Genomic DNA, 22,533 nt, shown 5'->3' on the forward strand with positions numbered 1-22,533 from the left:
GCACTCAAGATGAGGTTTTCAATTGGATCAGACGTTGGCTTTGTGGGAGAAGCCAGAGGGTGGTAGTAGATGGTTGGCTCTCTGACTGAAAGTCTGTGACTAGTGCTGTACCATAGGAACTGGTGCTGGACCTGTTGTTGTTTGTCATCTGTTTCAGTGAACTGGTTGATAATGTGGTAAACTAGATCAGCAAATTTGTGGATGACAGCAAATTTAGATGTGTAGTGGACAACAAAGAGGACTATGAAAGCTTGCAGTGGGATGTGGACCAGCTAGAAAAATGGGCTGAAAAATGGCAGATGGAATTGAATGCGGACAAGTGTGAGGTGTTACACTTTTGTAGGACCAACCAGGGTTGTGCCCTTCTGTTCACTTATAAAGTGAATGGTGAGGCACTGAGGAGTGCGGTAGAACAAAGGGATCTGGGAATGCAGGTCCATGATTCCTTGAAAGGGCTGTCACAGTTAGATAGCACTGTAAAGAAAGCATTTGTTACTTTGGCCTTCATAAATCAAAGTACTGAGTACAGGAGATGGGATGTTATGTTGAAATTGTATAAGACATTGGTGAGGCCTGACTTAGAGCATTGTGTGCAGTTTTGGTCACCAAATTACAGGAAAAATGTAAGTAAGTTTGGAAGAGTACCAAGAAAATTTATAAGGATGTTACCAGAACTAGAGGACCTGAGTTATAAGGAAAGATTGAATAGGTTAGAAATTTATTCCTTGGAATTTAGAAGATTGCAGGGAGATTTGATAGAGGTATACAAAAATTATGAGGGGTATACATAGGGTAAATGCAAACAGACAGTTTTCACTGAGGTTGGTGAGACTACAACCAGAGGTCATGGGGTAAGGGTGAAAGGTGAAATATTTAAGGAGAAAATGTGGGGAAACATCTTCACTCAGAAGATGGTTAGAGTGTGGAATAATCTGCTAGGGCAAGTGATGGGTGTGATTTTGATTTCCAATTTAAGAGAAGTTTGAATAGGTACATGGAGGGGAGGGGTATGGAGGGCTTTGTTCTGTGTGTAGGTTGATGGGACTAGGCTGTTTAAATGGTTTGGCACAGACTAGATTGGCTGAAGGATTTGTTTCTGTGCTGTACTTTTCTATGACTCTATAAAAAACATTTAGTGAGATCAGTTATGGCTAATGAACGAGAACTAATTATGATTACTGTACGCTAGTGACTGGAGCCTATCAATAATGGTGTAGATTTCTGGAGGGAAGAATTTTTGAGCTAATCACATCCAAATTCTCCATTATTGCATATAATTGTTTTCTCCTTATTGCATATCCTGGAACAAGGCTGTTACTGATGATTGTTTATTGTGGAACTCTGTTTTCAAGTCCTCAGATAATCTGGTATCCAATGGAAAATGAACAAATATCCTGCCTTGAACTTGGAAGTGGTAGGAAGCACCCAGACAATGCCCAAAGTAAAATTCTATGATGTTCTTTGACACATGGTCACTAAACCTCCATCATCAACATTTCGGTAGTGATGATGTAGATTCCAGAAGGTAAGACTCAAGTTACTTTGTGACAATCACTAGCCATCAAAGCCCTTGACTAATCACAAAGGCTACACCAGGATCATGGGGTGGGGGTTGTAGCTGCAATTTAATTCAATAATCTCAGTGCCATCCATATCAGCTCCATGTTGGACACAACACCATCAAGGACATTTTCAAGAGGTGGTGCCTCAAAATGGCAGCATCCATCACTAAGGATCTCCATGTCCCGGTACATGTCCCCTTTTCATTAGTGTCACTGGAGAGGAAGGACCCAAGCCTGAAGACCCACACTCAATGTTTTAGGAACATCATCCACCCCTCCACAACTGTCAACAGATTTCTGAATGGTCCATGAACCCATGAACGCTACTTCATTATTTTTTGCACAATTTATTTTGTAATTCATAGTCATTTTTAAGTCTTTACCCTGTATTACTGCTGCAAAACAACACACTCTACATCATATATGTAGTGATAATAAACCTGGTTCTGATTCTCAACAGCTTGGTAAAGTTTGTTATAGCCGGGGGGGGGGGGGCGGTGGTGGTAATGGGGACAAGCTCTCACTACCTATTAAATGCTCCTGATAGTGTGCGCCTCAAATAGCCTCTGACAACCAAGTCCAGCTCCTGGCCTTCACGTGTGGCTTAGCTACTAAGCCCGGTGGAATCATTTCTACTGACAGAAGAAGGGGTAAAGGTGGGTTACAGCGCCTTAAAACCAGTCGCTTCCGGCAGATGGGGTTCATCAACCGTGGATGGCAGCTCATCTAGGAGAAGGAAAACTCTGATCTCAAACCTCCGCTGTCTTGTGGCTATACCCATTTATGGGGAAGGCTTCGGGAATAAACCCAGAGGGAAAAATCCGAACAAGAGAAAGCCTGCAGATGTCGGAAATCCAAGCAACACATACAAAATGCTGGAGGAACTCAGCAGGCCAGGCAGCATCTATGGAAAAAAGTACAGTTGCCGTTTCAGGCCAAGACCCAAAACATCTCCAATGGTAGTAATGAAAAAAAGCTTGTCCTGGATGATGGGGGTCCTTTAGAGTTATAGAACAGTAAAGCACAAAACCAGGCCCTTTGGCCCATCGAGTCCATGCCGAACCATTTAAACTCCCATTGACCTGCACTCGGACCATAGCCAATAATACCCCCACTATCCATGTGCCTATCAAAACTTCCCTTAAAAGTTGAAATCGAGATTGCATGCACTGGCAGCTCATTCCACACTCTCACAACCTTATAAGAGAAGAAATTTCCTCTTATGTTCCCCTTAAACGTTTCACCTTTTACCCTTAAACCATGATCTCTAGTTGTAATCCCACCCAACCTCAGTGGAAAAAGCCTGCTTGCACTTATCCAATCTATACCCCTCATAATTTTGTATGCCTCTATCAAATCTCCCTTGAGCCTTCAACTTTCCAAGGAGTAAAGTCTTAACTATTCAATCTTTCCTTATAGCTCAGGTCTTCCCGTCATGGCAACATCCTTGTAAAATTTCCCTGTACCCTTTCAACCTTATTTACATCTTTCCTGTAGCAGACATCCCACCCTGCAAAAACTCATTTCAGGCAGGTAGCACCCCCGCGCCCGCCCCCCCCCCGGGTCGGCCTCCAAGGGCGAATGTAATACTTTGTTTAGTGGTTTTGTCTAATCTGTAAACCAAGTTGGGTATATGCAGAAAATGTGACATTAAAATATGTACTGATATTATATTATATTATCATGGAGTCGTTTTTTAAATTCTATTACAATTTTAAGCAAGTCTACAGCGAGTTTGGCCTCATCACGTAGGACATCAATAGAGTAGCTCCTTAGCAGCTAGCCAGCTAGTTTAAATAACGTTAGCTATGCTAATGAATGAATGACACCTGTTAAACTCACCTCAACATGCCTTTTACATTTTAACCCACCATGGGCAAAAGCGAGCATCCTGACTGGTCTCTCTTCGTGCTAAGTAGACCGATCAGGATGCTCGCTCTCGCTCTCCCTCTCAAAAAAATCAGTTTCCAGGATATTGTATATAATCTCCGGGCATCAGGGAGCCACTATCAATATGCAGGAGACCCCGGAACTTCCGGGAGAGGTGGGGTGTCTGCTGTAGGTAGGTTACCAGAACGGCACACAATACTCCAAATTAGGCCTCGCCAACATCTTATACAACTTCAACATAAAATCCCATCTTCTGCGCCCAATACTTTGATTTATGAAGGCCAATGTGCTAAAAGCTAGATTGATGCTGCCTTTTTGAGGCACCGATTTTTGAAGGTGTCCTTGGTGGTGGGGAGGTTTGCACCAATAATGGAGCTGGCCAAGTCTACAACTCTCTGCAGCCTCTTGCGAGACTGAACAACATTCACCTGGCAAATATCAACTGGAGCCTCCATACCGAGCAGAGATGCAACCATTTAGTATGCTCTCCACTGTACAGTGATATAAATCTATAAGAGTGTTAGGTGACCTGCATCAGTATTCTGGGACTTAGATAATTTAATTTACCCACAGCAAATAATATTCTTCCATGTAAGATATGACTGCAGCCAGAAAGCAGAGTCTCCTCCCACTGGCTCAAGGTTTACCTGGGCCCTTTGATGACAAAGACCGCCTTGTTGTAAATCCATTCATTCTCACCTCACTTTACTTTTAGAAATTAGTTCCATTGCCTGTTCCATAGGATTAATGGTCCTATCAGTACTTAAACTGAGCATCGTTGATCCGTTATTGGTTAGTATTGAGTCATATAAAAGTAAGGCACAGAAACAAGCCTTTTGGCCCATCTAGTCCATGCCGAAACATTTAAACTGCCTACTCACATTGACCTGGACTGGGACCATAGCCCGCCATACCCCTACCATCCATGTACTTATCCAAACTTCTCTTAATCATTGAAATCGAAATCGTGCCACTCTCTAACGGTCCACTGAGAGAAGAAATTTCCCCTCATGTTCCCCTTAAACTTTTCATCTGTCATCCTTAACACATGACCTCTAGTTGTAGTCCCTCCTAATCTCAGTGGAAAAAGCCTGCTTGCATTTACCCCATCTTTACCCCTCATAATTTTGTATACCTCAATCAAATCTCCTCTCAATCTTCTACATTCCCAGGAATAAAATACTAACCTTGCTTAATAGCCCAGTCACTAACTTCTTTCATCACTCCAGTAGTGTTTGAGAATACAAAGTTAAGGTGGTAGCCAGAATAAACTTCGTCTGCTTCTGTGACGAGGGGATAACAGGTCCATTTTCTACTCAGTATTTAAAATTAAACATTTCATTTCGATTTTTCATGTGGGGGGGATTGCGGTGTTGTGCTTGTGCTGAAACAGTCTGACTACTTCAGGAGCAAAGTTCTTCAATATCACAGCTGAGGGATTGTTGGGCCCCACAGCTTCTGCTGTATCCAATGCATTCAGCTGTTCCTTGAGGTCACACAGGGTGAATCACATTGACTGAAGGTTGGCATCTGTGTTTGTGTAGCCTTTTGGAGGAGGATAACTCATCCAGTTGCTTTGGATTCAGGTCCTGACCTCCATCGTCAACATTTTGGGGATATGTAACAAGTTTCCATTGAATTAGAGGAGAGTGAGAGTGGATTTGAGCAAGACATTTAAGATCCCGAACAACACAGTACACAAAAGCTTGTTGAAGAATCCAGAATTATAGGTCATTGTTTAAAACTAGGGGATTGTTCCTTTAAGAGAGAGCTGAGCCATTTTTTTTTGAATTGTCCTCTGGGTCTTTGGAACTCTCCTCATCAAATGGTAACAGGAGTTTTGTATTTGAGTTTTTTAAAACAGAGGTAAACAATTATTTGATAAGCAAGGGGTTAAACAGTTACCTCAGGCAGGCGGGGCTCGTCTAGGAGATGGAAAACTCTGATTTTAAACCTCCGCTGCCTTGCGGCCATACCCATCCATAGAAAAGACTTCGGGAGTAAACCCTGAGGAAGAAATCCGGAGCCGCGGTCTCTAAGGCAGTTTGATGTTCTTTACAGCTTCACTCTGGCAACCTCTGCGACGACACTGGCGCCAGCGCTTGCCCTTCCCTTGGACTACATCAGTGACGTGGAGAGGGGGAACCTACTGCATGCACAATGGCCAGTTCTTCAAAGCTTCGTGCCCAGGCTTGCGGCCTGAAGAGGACATATTCCACCACAGGCGCAAACCCATGATCCTCTGGGATCGATGGCTACCTACTAAACAGTTACCGTGGGTAGAATTGAGGGTACAATCAGATCAGTCACCAATTATGTCCAGCAAACATGTGTACTTGCCCATTTTTCTTATTCTTTCTGCCACTCAGTTTCCCGGTCACTCAGGTGCATTCAGTATTTTAGGAAAATTCAAGGTAACCAGGTGGAGTTAATATAGAGAAATTGGTTTTGATGCAGTTTTGAGGGGCTAGTTTTATTTCCTAACATGCATGTTTGTTTGATATTTAAAACAATTGGAATTGTAGGATGTATATGTCAAGATGCAGGATATTTAGATAATGTTTTCAACTATAAATATGGAATGGAAAAATCTGACATACTGTAAACGTCAAACAAAATAGTCAAAACAGGAAAGAAATTTTTGTAGACATAAAGAGTGTACAGTTTTATTTTAATCATTTCCTGTTGACCTTGCACACAGGATAATTTTCACTTTGAGTTAACATAGGAAACTGTCTGTTGTGCACCAGCCAGCCAACGGTTATGCAAATTAATCCAGCAGAAAATAATATCAGGCAGGGTTTACATTGGAAAATCCACACTGCCAAATTTGCCCGTTTCCTCAAAGTATAAACAATCCCCGAAGAGTCAAAATCCTGTGCAGTCTTCAAGGAGTGTGAGTGAGGAGGAACCAGCCTTCCTCAATGTCATAAGAAAGTAGGTTGGAAGTAGGAAGAAGCTGAGAAGAAAGTTTGGAAGGGTCGCTTGAAGCAACCTGAACCTGTGACAAAGGATGTTGGGCTGTTCCAGGTCAGTGGGTCCTGGGACCAGATGTCCATGCAAGCAGGAGGCATGAGGGCTGGCGAGTCAGCAAGGCTGGAGTTCACAGTCCCATCATTGGCTCATCTAGGGATCAATACTGAAGATCAAAGTCTGAAGGTCGATCGGGAGTCTGAGACTGGAAGCTTGTCCTGGGATTGGGAGGGGGGGGGCGGGTGCTGTCCATATGTGTGTGTGGGTGGGTGGGAGGGAGGAAAGGGACTTGTTTTGCTGTTGTTATTTTGTTGCTTATTGTTTTCTGTTTTGTTGTGTTCAGTGTTGTTCTGTCAAGCATGGCGGACGTGCTATGTTGGAGCTGGAACGTGTGGTGACATTTGTGGACTGCCCTCAGCACATCCTTAGGTTGTGTTGGTTGTTAACGCAAATTATTAGATTATGAGAACACTCAGTCCTCGTTTATTGTCATTTAGAAATGCATGCATGCATTAAGAAATGATACAATGTTCTTCCAGAGTGATATCACAGAAAAACAGGACAAACCAAAGACTAACACTGACAGAACCACATAATTACAACATATAGTTACAGCAGTGCAAAGCAATACCATAATTTGATAAAGAACAGACCATGGGCACGGTAAAAAAAAGTCTCAAAGTCCCAATTGACTCCCGAGTCCCCGATAGCAGGCGGCAAAGGGAGAAACTCCCTGCCATAGACAACTGCCGATGCATTGGAAGCACCTGACAACAGCCGACACTGAGTCCGTCCGTCCGAAAACTTCGAGCCTCTGACCAGCCCCTCCGATACAGCCTCCCGAGCGCCATCCTCTGCTGAGCGCCTTCGACCTCGCCCTGGCCACCGAAACAAGCAAAGCTGAGGATTGGGGGCCTTCTCCTCCAGAGATTCTGGATCACACAGTAGCAGTGGCAGCGAAGCGGGCATTTCAGAAATTTCTCCAGATGTTCCTCTGTACTCTCACGTCTGTCTCCATCAAATCAGAATTGTGCATGGTACCTACTCAGACATCCCACCCTGCAAAAACTCATTTCAGGGAGGTAGCACCATCAATGTGCGGGAGACTCCCAGAGAGGTGGGATGTCTGCAATAGAGTAGCTCCTTAGCAGCTAGCCAGCTAGTTTAAATAACGAATGACACCTGTTAAACTCACCTCAACACGTCTTTTACAGTCTTAACCCACCATGAGCAATAGAAAAGTCACTGTTGCAAACAGTACAGTGAGCAACACCGTCATTATTTTGACCCCTATTAGGCAGGGGTACACTTCAGTGTAGTCTGGGGTGACGTACATTTTATATTTTTTTTGGAACACTCTGCCATGGTGTGCTTGCGCTCGCGCATTTTCAAGTGCTCTCGCTTGCTTGCTCTCGCTCTCTCTCATGGTCGCTCTCGCGCTCTTTCTTGCTTTCTCCCGCTCGCTCTCAAAAAAATTGATTCCCGTGATATTGTATATAATTTGCGGGCATCAGGGAGCCACTATTAATATGTGGGAGCCTCCCGGAACTTCCGGGAGAGGTGGGATGTCTGCCTACTTGACAAATAACAGACATCACCACCGGATTGGCCGCACACACTGCGTTGCGCCGCCATCTTCTCCTCCTCCAGCATTTCACTGGGTGTCTTGATGTACATGTGACAATTAAATAGATCTGAATGTGATAGGGAAAGGGAATAAGGAAAGGAGGAACAAAGTGTGGAAACCTTCCTTAAATTATAAGAAAGAAATTAGGGAATGCTAAAACAAAATTAAAAGAAATGCTGGAAAGATTCAGCAAACCAATAAACCTCTGAAGGTAAATTATATTGACCAGTGGAAAAAGCTTTCAAATCCCAAGGGTCAGAAAATTGGTAGCATTGCAGAAATTTCTCCCAGTTAAATACAGGGATTTCTGCAATGCAGGATTTTGTCACAATTTTTCTATAATCTCTGAGTCCATTTTCTCTCCTGATACCTGACTGAACAAAGCAATTTACAAACAGGATTTTTGTGCCATATTTAATCCATATTGTATCTCAGACAAGTGTACCCACATCATAACACTAATCAACGTAACCTCTGCTACAGCTTGTCTGAAACCTTTATCTATGTCTTTGCTCGCTTATTTGCAAGGTACACCTCTCTAGTTTCACCTATAGCATTGAGGAGAAAAAAAATGCACTGCCTGTAACTTAATTTGCACAAATCCCATTCATCCAATCATTCCCTTGCTTGTTGATCCACATTAAATCCTGTTTATGGTTAAGTTTTATGATTTCTTGCTAATTTTATCATAATAACTGTCCAATAAATATAAACTCCACTCCACCCCTCATTTTAACCACTGCAATCTTGAAAGCTGGGCCTTCATTGTCTGGGCTCTGGATTTCCTGTCTTCATCCATTTCTCTCACTCCAGCCTTTTCTCCTTTAAAAAAAACTTTTAGAATCTAACTTTAAACCGAAGTATTGTAATATCTGCCCTCTTTCATGGCAGCATCAATTTTCTAAACTACCTTGTGGCCTGTGAAGTGCTTTGGGCCATACCATACGTAAGGAAGTTGTTTCAGAACCCATTAGCTCGGCTGGGCTGCATAAAGGTTCAGGTACATTTGTGAACCCTCTGGATCTGATCTGTAGCTTCTGATTTATCACAGAAAATTATCAGGGTTTGGGGGAGGGGGTAACTGGCAGTCGACAAAACATATGAACTCCGAGAATGCGTCCCTTGGAACTAGAAACTGAATGATTTGCGTATTCTCTAGTTATGAAATTTTGGATGAACACCATCGCACCATTGAAACATAGAAAACTAGTCCAATTTTCATTACAGTAATAGCAAATACACCTCCTGACATTCCCATCAATGCTTTCAATCTTCTTCTATTTCCGGCTGTTTAGGCGCATCCAGGCGTATTACAGCACGCCGCAGGATGTATAATTAATTATAGAACTTCAAGGAACTCAAACTTTCATGCTTTCAATTTGCAACCCTTCTACAAATTTGGATAGAAGAGGCCGCCACATTGCACCATGGGAGTTGTAGTTTCTCATCTGAGAGGGCGGCATGACGTAAGGTTGTCGGTCGTCGGTCGCTTTCCCAGAATCCACGGAAAAACGGTGCAGGCGCGGCGCAGAGGTTAGCAGGGAAGTAATGGCGAATTTCGATCAGGTTGGCACCGAGGAAGTCGGCAGGGATGTGGAGGAGCGGGGCCAGGAGCAGGGCGACGTGTCCCAACCCATCGCTTTAAAATGCGAGAACACTCGCATCAAACTGGTTCTGTACCACTGGTCGCAGTCTTTTTGTTCACAGAAAGTGAGTTGACGCGGAGTGAGTGGATGTTGGAAGGGGATGGGAGAGGAGGGTGTGGCGAGGGTTGGAGGGGAGGACGGGACTTGTGGGGGTAGATGAGCTGGGAAGGGAGGGCGGGGAGTGGGTGTCAATGCTGCTGGGCTTTGGAATAGCTGGTTGAATGGAGGCTTGAGATGATGCTGGTTGTGATTGTTTTTGTGTTTGGGCCATCTGTGACGATCTTTTCACCGGTCCTCAAGGCTGTACTTATGTACTGGACGAATTTCCAATTGGAGGAATTTTAATTTTGGCGAATCACTGCTTTGGTCCCCTTGCTTAAGAAAGAATATTGTATCATAGGAGTTCTTAGGAGATTCCTAAATTGAATATGGGCCCAGCAGAGATTGCACTTTCTGAGGAAGCTTAAACAAGCATCACTCCCCACTAACATCTTAACTACATTCTACAGAGGCGTGGTTGAGAGTGTGCTGACCTTTTGCATCACAACCTGGTACTCCAGCTGCAGTGCTGTCGACAAAAAAGCCTTGCAGAGGGTGGTTAGGGGAGAGAAGGTTATTGGGGTCTCCCAACCTTCTGTCCAAGACCTTTTTCAGAGTCGATGCCTCCAGAAGACATGGTACATCATTAAAGACCCCTCACACCCTCTCCATGAACTGTTTGTTCTTCTGCCATCAGGCAAACGTTGCAGGAGCATCAAAACTAAAAGCACAAGGCTACTAAACAGCTTCCTCCCACAGGCAGTCAGACTGCTAAATAGTTGCTCTACCTGACTCTGCTTTTGGACACTTTTAACTCGCACTGGGCACTTATAACTGATTTTAACTGACATGTGGCTGTTGTGTTTTACTATTTATTGTTATGTTTATTAGTGTTGCGTTTGTTATGTTATGATTGCACTGCTCCTGGGAAACGCTGTCTCATTCTGCCCTGCAGAACTGATGTATGGTTAGAATGACAATAAAGTTTTTTGAATCTTGAATCTTTAATCTTTGAATTGACCAGAAAAGCTAAACAAAGTAGGGTCTATATTATTCAGAACAAGTGGTGATCTCATTGAAAGACCTTTGATCCCAAAGGGAGGCATGATAGGGTAGATGTCAGGATGTTTTACTAATGGGGGATCTCCAATGTGAGGACATAGTTTTAAGGTAAAGGATTAGTCATTCGAAAGGATAAGAGATATAGATTTTTTTTTGCAGAGGGATGTGAACCCTTGCAGTTCTGAGAGTTGTAGAGGTTAGATCATTTGAAGTATTGGGAGTTGTGGTTCATGTATTCTTATAAAGTCAGGGGATTTAGGGCTACTGAAGCCAGTGGTAAATCAGCACGATCATACTGAATTGTGAGGCAGGCTTGAAGGGCCAGGTGGTCACTCTGACTTTGTGTACACAGTAAAAATTTTGTACAAGAGCTTAAGAGCCTAAGATCATAGGTCCAGAATTAGCAATTTGGCCCATCGAGTCCACTGTTTGATCTGAAGCTGGTCTACTTGAACAGATGCTGGTGACCTTTTACCGCTGCACCATAGAGAGCATCTTAACATACTGCATCTCTGTGTGTGGTATCTCAGTTGTACAGCAGCTGATAGGGAAGCACTTAAGCGGGTCATCTCTAGCGCACAGAAGATCATCGGGACACAGCTCCCAGCCCTGGAGGACACCTACAGCTCTCGCTGCCTAAGGAAAGCTACAAGCATCTGTAAGGACAATACACACCCATGCAATCATCTGTTTGAACTTCTTCCATCTGGCAGACGTTATAAGATTTTCTATGCCCGCACTTCTAGACTTAAAAATAGCTTTTTCCCCAGAGCTATAATTGCTCTGAACCAATCGATCAAGCATCATCCATAAGTGTGTTATATTGCTACTTTAATACTGGTTTTATGGCTGTCATGCATCTGAGTTGCGTTTTTGTACTGCTGGACATTGCTTGTACTGGCTGGTTACTTGATTTTATTTATTTATTTTATTTGTTGTTTTATGGCATTGAATACGAGAGTTGCAAACTCATTTTCGCTGTATTAGTGCATGACAAATTGTACTATGCAATGATAATAAAGATATTTCATTTCATTTCATCATAGCCAATTTATTTTTCCCCTCAAACCCATTCTCCTCCAAGAGGACCACAGCCTTGTTGTGGGGTTTGGAAGCTTGCATGCCTCAATGACCCGGAGAGCTATGTGAGCTGGAGTCAGAGCCTTGTGCTTTGACTCTTGGTAGGGTCACCCATGCCAATCAGGTCAAAGGGTAGCGACCAGACTAAGAGTGGTCCACTGGTCCTCCAGGTTTGGGAGTTCAGCTCAGGGCTAACAACTCTGACTGGTAAAACAAAATTGTATGGAAACAACAGAAACTCCCCTAAACTCCAGTGGTGTAACTGGCAGTAACTAACTAACTACTCATTCTCCTGTTATTTCTCCGTAACTTTTGACACCCTTACTAATCTAGAATTAAATATACCCAATGTCTTGGCCTCCATGGCATTGGCTGTCTGTGGCCCACATCCTCTGGCTAAAGGAATTTCTTCACGTCTTTGTTCTAAAGGGATGCGCTTCTATTCTATAGCTGTGCCCTCTCTCACTATTGGAAATATTTGTTTCATGTCTCTTCTATCCATTATTACAATGTTTTGTAGGTTTCAAAGAGATCTCCCTCCTGCCCCTCATTCTTCTAAACTCCAGCAAGTACAGGCTCAGAGCTAACATATGCTTCTCATTCATTAACTGTTTCGTTCCTGGGACCAGATTTCCTCTGGCCCCTCTCTAATGCCAACACGTCCTTCTGTAGGTGTGGGGTGCAAATCTGCTCACGATACTCCAATATGGTCTAACCAATGCCTTATAAAGCCTCAGCCTCACATCCTTCATTTATATTTTAATCCTTTAGAAACGAATGCTAGCATTGCATTTGTTTTCTTTACTGCTGAGTCAACCTTTTGGGGAATGCTGCACAAGGATTCCTTCCCTTTGTACTTCTGATTTCTGAACTCGCTCCCTGATTTCATAAAAATATTCTACACCTTTATTCTTTCTATCAAAATGCGTGCCCATACACTTCCCAACACTATTCCATCTGCAGCTACTTTGTCCATTCTCCTAATCTGTCCAAGTCTTTCTACAGACTCTGCTTCCTCAACACTATCTGCCCCTCCACCTATCTTGATATCATCCACAATCGTGTCCACAGAACTATCAATTCTGTAATGCGGGTCATTAACGTACAATGTGAAAAGTAGCGGACCAAACAGAGACCCCTGCAAAACATGACTAGTCACCAGAAGCCAATCGGAAAAGGCCCCCTTCATTCCCACTCTTTGCCATCCTGGCTGATGGAGTGTCTTAAATCAAATAAGTGGTACGTTTGCAGTTTGGCATATGCAGTTAAATTATTAAATAGTTTAAATGAAGGTGTATATTTTAAAAGGGTTTTTATTCTCAAGGCATCAGCTATCTTCTGTCTGGTTTGGAACTCATTGAGGATTGTGCTTTCATTGCACGATTTTCAGTGACTTGTATGCAGTTCTTGTGGTTACCCTTAGAAGCTTTGGTCACCAGAGAGGAGAGTGGACTCATTCCTTTGAATTGTGTGGCACAATCATGATGCCAAATTGGATACTTTTGTGCAGGTCAAGCAGCTGGAGGCAGGGAAACACACAGAATGCTGGAGAAGCTCGGTAGATCACGCAGCATCCGTGGAAAGGAATAAAGAGTTAGTGTTTTGGGCTGAGGCTCTTCATCAGGACTGGAAAGGAAAAGGGAAGAAGCCAGAATAAGGAGGTGTGGAGAAGGGAAGGAGTACAAGCTGGTGGGTGAAACCAGGTGAGGGGATGGTGGGTGGGTGGGGGAGGGGGAGGGGGGATGTTGTGAGAAGCTGGGAGAAGGAGGGAAATGGCTGCAGAACAGGTGTTCCTAACCTTTTTTGCCATGGAGCCTTGCCGTTAACCAAGGGTCCGTGGATCCCAGGTTGAGAACCCCTGCTGTAGAGGGAATCTCATAGGAGGGAACAGTGGACCATGGGCGGGGGGGGGGTGTAAAAGGGAAAGGGGGGCCAACAGAGGGAGCTGATGGGTAGGTGAAGAGGGGAGAGAGAGATTAAGAGGGGAGCCAGAATGGGGAAATAGGAAACAGAGAAGGGGGAGGGGGGAAAAATTACCAAAAATTAGAGAACTTTATGATTCATCTACCCAGATGGGATATGAGGTGTTGGTACTTCAACCTGAGGGTGGTGCCATGACAGCAGAGGAGTCAATGGACAGACAAGTCAGAATGGGAGGTCAAATTGAAATAGATGGCCACCTGGAAATCCTGCCCACATCCGAATTCTATTCATCGACTACAGTTTGGTGTTCTATACAATCGTTCCTCACAAGCTGGTGGGTAAACTGTCCTTGTTGGGTATCAACACCTCTTTATATAACTGGGTCTTGGGTTTCTTGACAGAGAGACCTCAGACAGTCCGTGTTGGCAGCAACCTCATTAACTCCATGTTGAGCCCTGGCACACCCCAGGGCTGTATGTTCAGCCGCTGTTGATCACACTGCTGATGCACGACTGTACTGCTAGATCCAGCTCCAGCCACGTAATATTAAGTTCACTGATGACATTACAGTGGTTGGCCTCATCATCAACTAGTCTGCATATAGAGAGGAGATAGATTGACTAGTGGACTGGTGCAAACACAGCAACTTAAGTCTCAACATGGACAAGACTGAAGAAATGATTGTGGACTTCAGGAAGGTGCAGGCTGACCACTCCCTGTGCACATCAACAGCTCCACAGAGGAAAGTGTCAGGAGCACCAAGTTTCTTAGAGTGCACATCATGGATGATCTCACCTGGTCCCTCAATGCCACCTCTTGAGTCAGGAAAGCACAGCAGTACCTCCACCTCATAAGGAGTTTGAGGCAAGCGAGGCTCCCTGCCCCCATTCTAACCAAATTTTACCAGGGCACCATCAAGAGTGTCTTGACCAGCTGTATCACGTCTGGTATGGGAATTGCAAAACATCTGAGCACTAGACACCACCACGGATTGCAGGGACTGAAGAAAGGATTATCAAGCACATAGCAAACATGTGCAACACCCTGGTTCACACTTTTACTGCTATGCTGTAGTTATTTCATTTTAGCAGTCTGTTCTGCTTTCAGCCTGTTTGGGTTATTGTTGAAGATAAGGGATGCTGGAACTGGGAGAAGGTTCAAGAAAACACTGGGGTGGGCGTTGGGAGGTTGTGGGGGACACTAAGGTTGGTCTTGGGTTTTTTTTTGTGTTCGGCGGGAGATGAAGAGAGAAGATGCTGGAGAGAACTGGTCGTAGGATTCGACCTGGTGGGGACTGTGATTCGATGGAGCAAGGTGCCGGGGTCTACTGAGGATCAGTGAATATATATGACTTTGGGAAGAGTTGAGCTCCGACTTGTGCACATTTGACTGTTTAATTATAATATGCCCTTTCTGTTTTTTTTCCTTTCTTTACTAACCCTTTAGTTAAGATTCATAAATATTCCTTTAATTGTATGCAGTGTGCTGTCTCTTATTTCCTGGCTCTTAGTTGTAACAGGGTAGCAAATTACACAACATCCACACAAACCAGGGTTTGGGGTGGGAGAGCAGTCTCAATCTCACAGGTTTGGCGGGAGCGGAGAGTGTATTCCCGAGACTTACACAGCCAAGGAAGCCAGTGGGGTTTCATGTATGATATATAATAGTTGTTTAATCAGTCCTGGGCACTAAACCTAGTTCAATAAAGATTTGTGGAAATTATTGAAAGTTATGTTAACTGGTTTATAATCCAACAACATCCTGTCTAGTGCTGAAGACATCTTTTCCAGAATGACAGGCTATCCCAGCGTAAGGAACGGGTGCTGTTTTAATAGATATGCCTAAGTTGGTTTTGTCCGCAAGTCTGAAAATACACAAAAATTGCTTAAGGTGGTAACTGTCAGTCATATAATGAATGGCATGAAAAGCATCAAAGACTAGTGAGAAAGAACAATTACCAGAAGTGAGGAGAGACAGCCAACTAGTTCTGCCATTGGCAGGAGCAAATGCATGTATTTACATCAGACTTTTGAATTTGATAATGTTCTGGGACCTCATTTTCAAGTAGAGGTGACCATAAGTCAGGTGTTCTGCCTTTATTTGAGTGTTCCAGTAATGTGAATGTTGCCTATTGCCTGTCCAAAAATGGGCAAGCACTGGCATGCTGTCATTGGCAGAGTGATGGTATGTAACAATGGCAATATTGTCAGTAGTCTGACTGCACTGTTTAGGATTGTGGTGAATATTGGTAGCTCAGGTTGAAAGATTGAAAGAATTAAATCTTTTTAGCCTAAGTAGACCTGGTAGAAGTGTTCACTTTCATTAAGGGTGTAAGTAAAGTGGATGTTAGCTGCTGCTTCAAAATTAATCCATCATCAAGGACACGGTGCCATAGGTGCAGTCTGGTTAAGGGGAGATTTCAGATGAACATCAGGAAGCATTTCTTTACACAGTGAGTTGTGGACACCTGGAGCAAACTACCTAGTTGTTTTCAGAAGGCTTTTGACAAGGTGCCACACATGAGGCTGCTTAATAAGCTATGAGCTCAGGGTAATAGAGGAAAGATTCTAGCATGGATAAGGCAGTGGGCTGATTGGCGGGAGGAAACGCATAGGAATAAAGGGATCCTTCCCTGGTTGGCTGCCGGTGACGAGTGGTGTTCCACAGGGATCTGTGTTGGGATCAATTCTTTTTACGATAGAGGGGGTGGTGTGGCCCTGTGTATAAGAAATAATATTAAATCATTAGAAAGGGATGGCATAGGATCGGAAGGTGTAGAGTCTCTATGGACTGAGTTAAATGGCAAGGGTAAAAGGACCTTAATGGTAGTTGTATACAGGCCTCCAAACAGCAGCCGGGATGTGGATTACAGCAGGAGATAGAAAAGGCATGTCAGAAGGGCATAATTGTTGGGGATTTTAACATGAAAGTGGATTGAGAAAACCAGGTCAGTACTGTATCTTGAAAGAGGATTTGTAGAATGTCTAAGGGATGGCTTTTTAGAACAGCTTGCTGTTGAGCCCACTAGGCTGTGCTGGATTGGATGTTGTGCAATGATCCGGAGGTGATAAGAGTGTTTAAGGTTAAGGAACAGTGATCACAATATGATCAAGCTCACTTTGAAATTTGAGAGGGAAAAAATAAAATCTAACGTTGTATTTCAGTGGAATAAAGGAAATTATAATGGCATAAGAGGGGAACTGGCCAAAGTTAACTGGAAAGGGGCATTTGCAGGAAGGACAGAAGAGCAGCAATGGCTGGAATTTCTGTGAAAAATGAGGGAAGTGCAAGACAGATATATATATATATATATATATATACTGAATAAAAAGAGATTTTCGACTGGAAGTACGATATTACCGTGGCTGACAAGTGAAGTCAGAGTCAAGGTAAAAGCAAAAGAGAGGGCCAAAGCTAGTTGGAAGATAGAGGATTGGGAAGGTTTTTAAAAACTTACAGAAGGAAATTAAGAAGGTCATTAGGAAGGAAAAGATGAATTATGAAAGGAAGCTGAGGACTAATATCAAAGAAGATACCAAAAGCTTTTTTAAGTAAAGGGTAAAAGAGAGTCGAGGGTAGATATAGGACCAATAGAAAATGATGCTGGAGATATTGTAATGAGAGATGCAGAGATGGCAGAGGAACTGAATGTGAATTTTGCATCAGTCTTCACAATGGAAGACATCTGCAGTATATCGGACATTCAGGAGTGTCGGGGAAGTGCAGTATGTGCAGTGAAAATTACGACTGAGAAGGTGCTCAGGAAGCGTAATGCTCTGAGGGTGGGTAAATCTCCTGGACCTGATGGAATGCACCCTCGGGTTCAGAAGGAAATTGCTGGAGAGATTGCGGAGGCATCAACAATGATCTTTCAAGAATCAATAGATTCTGGCATTGTATTGGATGACAGGAAAATTGCAAATGTTACTCCACTATTTAAGAAGGGTGGGAGCAGCAGAAAGGAAACTATAGACCTGTTAGCCTGACATCAGTGGTTGGGAAGTTGTTGGAATCGATTGTTAGGAATGAGATTACGGAGTACCTGGAGGCACATAGAAAAAAAACTACAGCACAGAAACAGGCCTTTTGGCCCTTCTTGGCTGTGCCGAACTATTTTCTGCCTAGTCCCACTGACCTGCATATGGACCATATCCTTCCATACACCTCCCGTCCATATATCTGTCCAATTTATTCTTAAATGTTAAAAAAGAACCCGCATTTACCGCCTCATCTGGCAGCTCATTCCATACTCCCACCACTCTCTGTGCGAAGAAGCCCCCCCCCCCAATGTTCCCTTTAAACTTTTCCCCCCTCACCCTTAATCCATATCCTCTGGTTTTTTCCTTCCCTTGCCTCAGTGGAAAAAGCCTGCTTGCATTCACTCTATCTATACCCATCATAATTTTATATACCTCTCAAATCTCCCCTCATTCTTCTACGCTCCATGGAATAAAGTCCTAACCTATTCAACCTTTCTCTGTAACTGAGCTTCTCAAGTCCTGGCAAACATCCTTGTAAACCTTCTCTGCATTCTTTCAACCTTATTTATATTCATCCTGTAATTTGGTGACCAAAACTGAACACAATACTCCAGATTCGGCCTCACCAATGCCTTGTACAACCTCATCATAACATTCCAGCTCTTATACTCAGTACTTTGATTAATAAAGGCCAATGTACCAAAAGCTCTCTTTACGACCCTATCTACCTGAGACGCCACTTTTAGGGAATTTTGTATCTGTATTCCCAGATCCCTCTGTTCTACTGCACTCCTCCGTGCCTTACCATTTACCCTGTATGTTCTACCTTGGTTTGTCCTTCCAAAGTGCAATACCTCACACTTGTCTGTATTAAACTCCATCTGCCATTTTTCAGCCCATTTTTCCTGCTGGTCCAAGTCCCTCTGCAGGCTCTGAAATCCTTCCTCATTGTCCACTACACCTCCAATCTTTGTATCATCAGCAAATTTGCTGATCCAATTTCCCACATTATCATCCAGATCATTGATATAACAATGTACCCAGCACTGATCCCTGTGGCACACCACTAGTCACAGGCCTCCACTCTGAGAAGCAATCCTCTACGACCACTCTTTGGCTTCTTCCATTGAGCCAATGTCTAATCCAATTTGCCACCTCTCCATGTATACCTAGCGACTGAATTTTCCTAACTAACCTCCCATGCAGGACCTTGTCAAAGGCCTTACTGAAGTCCATGTAGACAACATCCACTGCCTCCCCGTCATCCACTTTCCTGGTAACCTCCTCGGAAAAACTCCAATAGATTGGTCAAACATGACCTACCACGCACAAAGCCATGTTGACTCTCCCTAATAAGTCCCTGTCTATCCAAATGCTTGTAAATTCTGTTTCTTAGTACACCCTCCAAAAACTTACCCACTACCGACGTCACACTTACTGGCCTATAATTTCCTGGATTACTTTTCGATCCTTTTTTAAACAATGGAACAACATGAGCCATTCTCCAATCCTCCGGCACCTCACCCGTAGACACTGACATTTTAAATATATCTGTCAGGGCCCCTGCAATTTCAACACTAGTCTCCTTCAAGGTCCGAGGGAATACCCTGTCAGGTCCTGGGGATTTATCCACTTTAATTTGCCTCAAGATAGCAAGCACCTCCTCCTTTTCAATCTGTATAGTTTCCATGATCTCACTACTTGTTTCCCTTAATTCCATAGACTTCATCCCAGTTTCCTTAGTAAATACAAATGCAAAAAACCCATTTAAGATCTCCCCCATTTCTTTTGGTTCCGCCCATAGCCGAGCACTCTGATCTTCAAGAGGACCAACTTTATCCCTTACAATCCTTGTACTCTTAATGTACCTGTAAAAGCTCTTTGCCTTGGCAGTCAAAGTGAAGGATAATCCAATGTCATGTCTTTTAGCCTTCCTGATTTCGTTCTTAACTATTTTCTTGCACTCTTTATACTCCTCAAGCGCCTTATTTACTCCCTGTTTCCTATACATGTCATGCAACTCTCTTCTTCTTTATCAGAGTTGCAATATCCCTTGAGAGCCAAGGTTCCTTATTCCTATTCACTTTGCCTTTAATCCTGACAGGAACATACAAGCTCTGCACTCTCAAAATTTCTCCTTTGAAGGCTTCCCACTTACTGAGCACATCCTTGCCAGAGGAGGCTGACAAGATGGGCAAAAGCCAGCATGGTTTCCTGAAAGGAAAATTCTGTCTGACTAACCTATTGGAGCTTTATGAGGAAATTACAAGCAGAAGATGTGGTAGATGTGTACTTGGATTTTCAGAAGATCTTTGACAAGGTGCCACACATGAGGCTGTTTAGCAAGATAAGAGCCCATGGAATTACAGGGAAATTACTGGCATGGGTGATCAGCAGAAAACGGAGAGTGGGAATAAAGGGATCCTATTCTGGCTGGCTTCTGGTTACCAGTGGAGTTCCACAGGGGTTGGTGTTGGGACCGTTGGTTTTTACGATGTATGTCAATGATTTGGACTATGGGATTAATGGATTTGTGGCTAAATTTGTCTATGATACAAAGATAGGTGGAGGAGCGAATAGTACTGAGGAAGCAGAGCTTGCAGAGAGACCTAGATAGTTTATGGAAATGGGCAAAGAAGTGGCAAATAAAATAAAATGTTGCAAAGTGTATGGTCATGCACTTTGGTGGAAGAAATAAACAGGCAGACTATTATTTAGATGGGGAGAGAATTCAAAATGCAGAGATGCAAAGGGACTTGGGAGTCCTTGTGCAGGATACCCTAAAGGTTGAGTTGGTGATGAAGGCGGCAAATGCAATGTTGGCATTCATTTCTAGAGGGCTAGAATATAAAAGCAAGAATGTGATGTTGAGGCTCTATAAGACACTCGTGAGACTACAATTGGAATATTGTGTGCAGTTTTGGGCTCCTTATTTTAGAAAAGATATACTGACATGGGAGAGGGTTCAGAGAAGATTCATGAAAATGATTCCAGGAATGAAAGGGTTTCCGTATGAGGAATGTCTGGCAGCCCTTGAATTGTATTCCCTGGAGTTCAGGAGAATGAGGGGGGATCTCAGAAACATTCTGAATGTTAAAAGGCTTGAACAGATTAGATATGGCGAAGTTATTTCCCATGGTAGGGGAGTCTAGGGCAAGAGAGCATGACTTAAGATTGAAGGCTGTCCATTTAGAACAGCGATGCAGAGAAATCACTTCAGTCAGAGGGTGGTAAATCTGTGGGACTGGTTGCCATGAGCGGCTGTGAAGGCCAAGTTATTGGGTGTATTTAAGGCAGAGATAGCTAGGTTTTTGATTAGCCAAGACATCAAAGGGTATGAGGAGAAGGCAGGGGAGTTGGGATGACTGGAAGAATTGGATTAGCCCATGATTGAATGGCAGGGCAGACTCAATGGGCTGAATGGCCTACTTCTGTTCCTATTTCTTATGGACTGTTTTCTACATGGAGAGAAAATACAAAAAACTGAGATGCAAAGGGACTTGGGGGTCCTTATGCAGGATCCCTAAAGGTTAATTTGCAGGTTGAGGTCTTTGGTGAGGAAGGTAAATGCAATGTTAACATTCATTTTAAGAGGGCTAGAATATAAAACCAAGGATGCAATGTTGAGATTTTTTAAAGCACTGATGAGTTCTCACTTGGAGTATTGTGAGCAGTTTTGGGCCCCTTATTTTAGAAAGGATGTGCCGAAACTGGAGGTTCATGAAATGATTTTAGGATTAAGTGGCTTGTCATATGGAGAGTGTTTGATTGCTCTGGACCTGTATTCACTGGAATTCAGAAGAATTAGGGTTGACCTGATTGAAACCTATCGAATGGAGAAAGGCCTTGATAGAGTGCATGTGGAGAGGATGTTCCCTATGGAGGGAGTGTCTGAGACCAGAGGACACAGCTTCAGAATAGAGGGTGTGTCCTTTTTGAATGGAGATGAGGAGGAATTTCTTTAGCCAGAGAATGGTGAATCTGGAAATCTTTGCCACAAGCTGCTGTAGAGGGCAAGTCCTTTATTTATATATGTATATGTGTGTGTGTGTTTTTTATATATATCATACATACATACATACATGTCCTGGCCAACAAGAATCTATCAAACCTTATATAGTGCTCTCTTGCTCTCTCTCTCATTTGATAGATTCTTGTTGGCCAGTACATGAAGGGATATGGGAAGAAGGCAGGAGATTGGGGCTGAGATGAAAATTGGATCAGCCATGATGAAATGGTGGAGCAGACTCAATGGACCAAATGGCCTAATTCTGCTCCTATATTTCATGGTCCTATGGTCTTTGTGTAGTTGGAGTAGTACCTTTAGATACAGTACTTCCAAATCTAAACTTGATAATTATTTCAACACAATGTGAATAGGAATTTGGCAAACTTTGTTGGGCCAATTGGTCTTTTGTCAAAAACTTACTAATATTCTAAAGTTGGAAGTTGTGTTCGCTGAGCTTGGTAGTTAGCTTGCAGATATTTGAGGTGATATCAACTCATTTGAGGTGACATCTTGAAAGGGCAGTTGTTGGTGTTGCTCTCTGGGAGTGTTTGTGTTTATTTGGGCTCCTGTTTGCCTGCCTCGGTCCTGTTTGACTACCCCTTTAGTTGACCTTTGTATTCTTTTGGCTCATGTTTCTTTCGCTCTTAGAGGTTCATAGATGGCGTCTATTTCAATATGTTTATTACAGATTTAACAGAAGAGAACCATGCTTCTAAAAGTTCTTGTCTGCTTTGTGTTTGCC

General features: G+C 43.3%; 1 protein-coding gene across 4 annotated transcripts in view; it reads left to right on the top strand.

Annotated features, from left to right (window-relative positions):
• The window catches only part of gdap1 (ganglioside induced differentiation associated protein 1), a 90,432-nt gene that overhangs the window by 29,275 nt on the left and 38,624 nt on the right, over positions 1–22,533 (top strand). For 3 of the 4 annotated variants that reach the window (XR_010020064.1, XM_063065240.1, XM_063065225.1), the window contains exon 1: positions 9,544–9,762. The exons of the other annotated variant lie outside the window; for it this stretch is intronic. Coding sequence is in view for 2 of the 3 variants with exons in the window: in XM_063065240.1 (XP_062921310.1) it covers positions 9,601–9,762 (162 nt within the window). In the remaining variant the exon portion in view is untranslated. Of the gene's footprint in view, positions 1–9,543; positions 9,763–22,533 lie in introns of those variants that run through there. 4 annotated transcript variants of the gene reach the window in all.

The sequence above is a fragment of the Mobula hypostoma genome, chromosome 1 (genome assembly GCF_963921235.1).
Source record: "Mobula hypostoma chromosome 1, sMobHyp1.1, whole genome shotgun sequence".
NCBI classification, from domain to species: Eukaryota; Metazoa; Chordata; class Chondrichthyes; order Myliobatiformes; family Myliobatidae; genus Mobula; species Mobula hypostoma.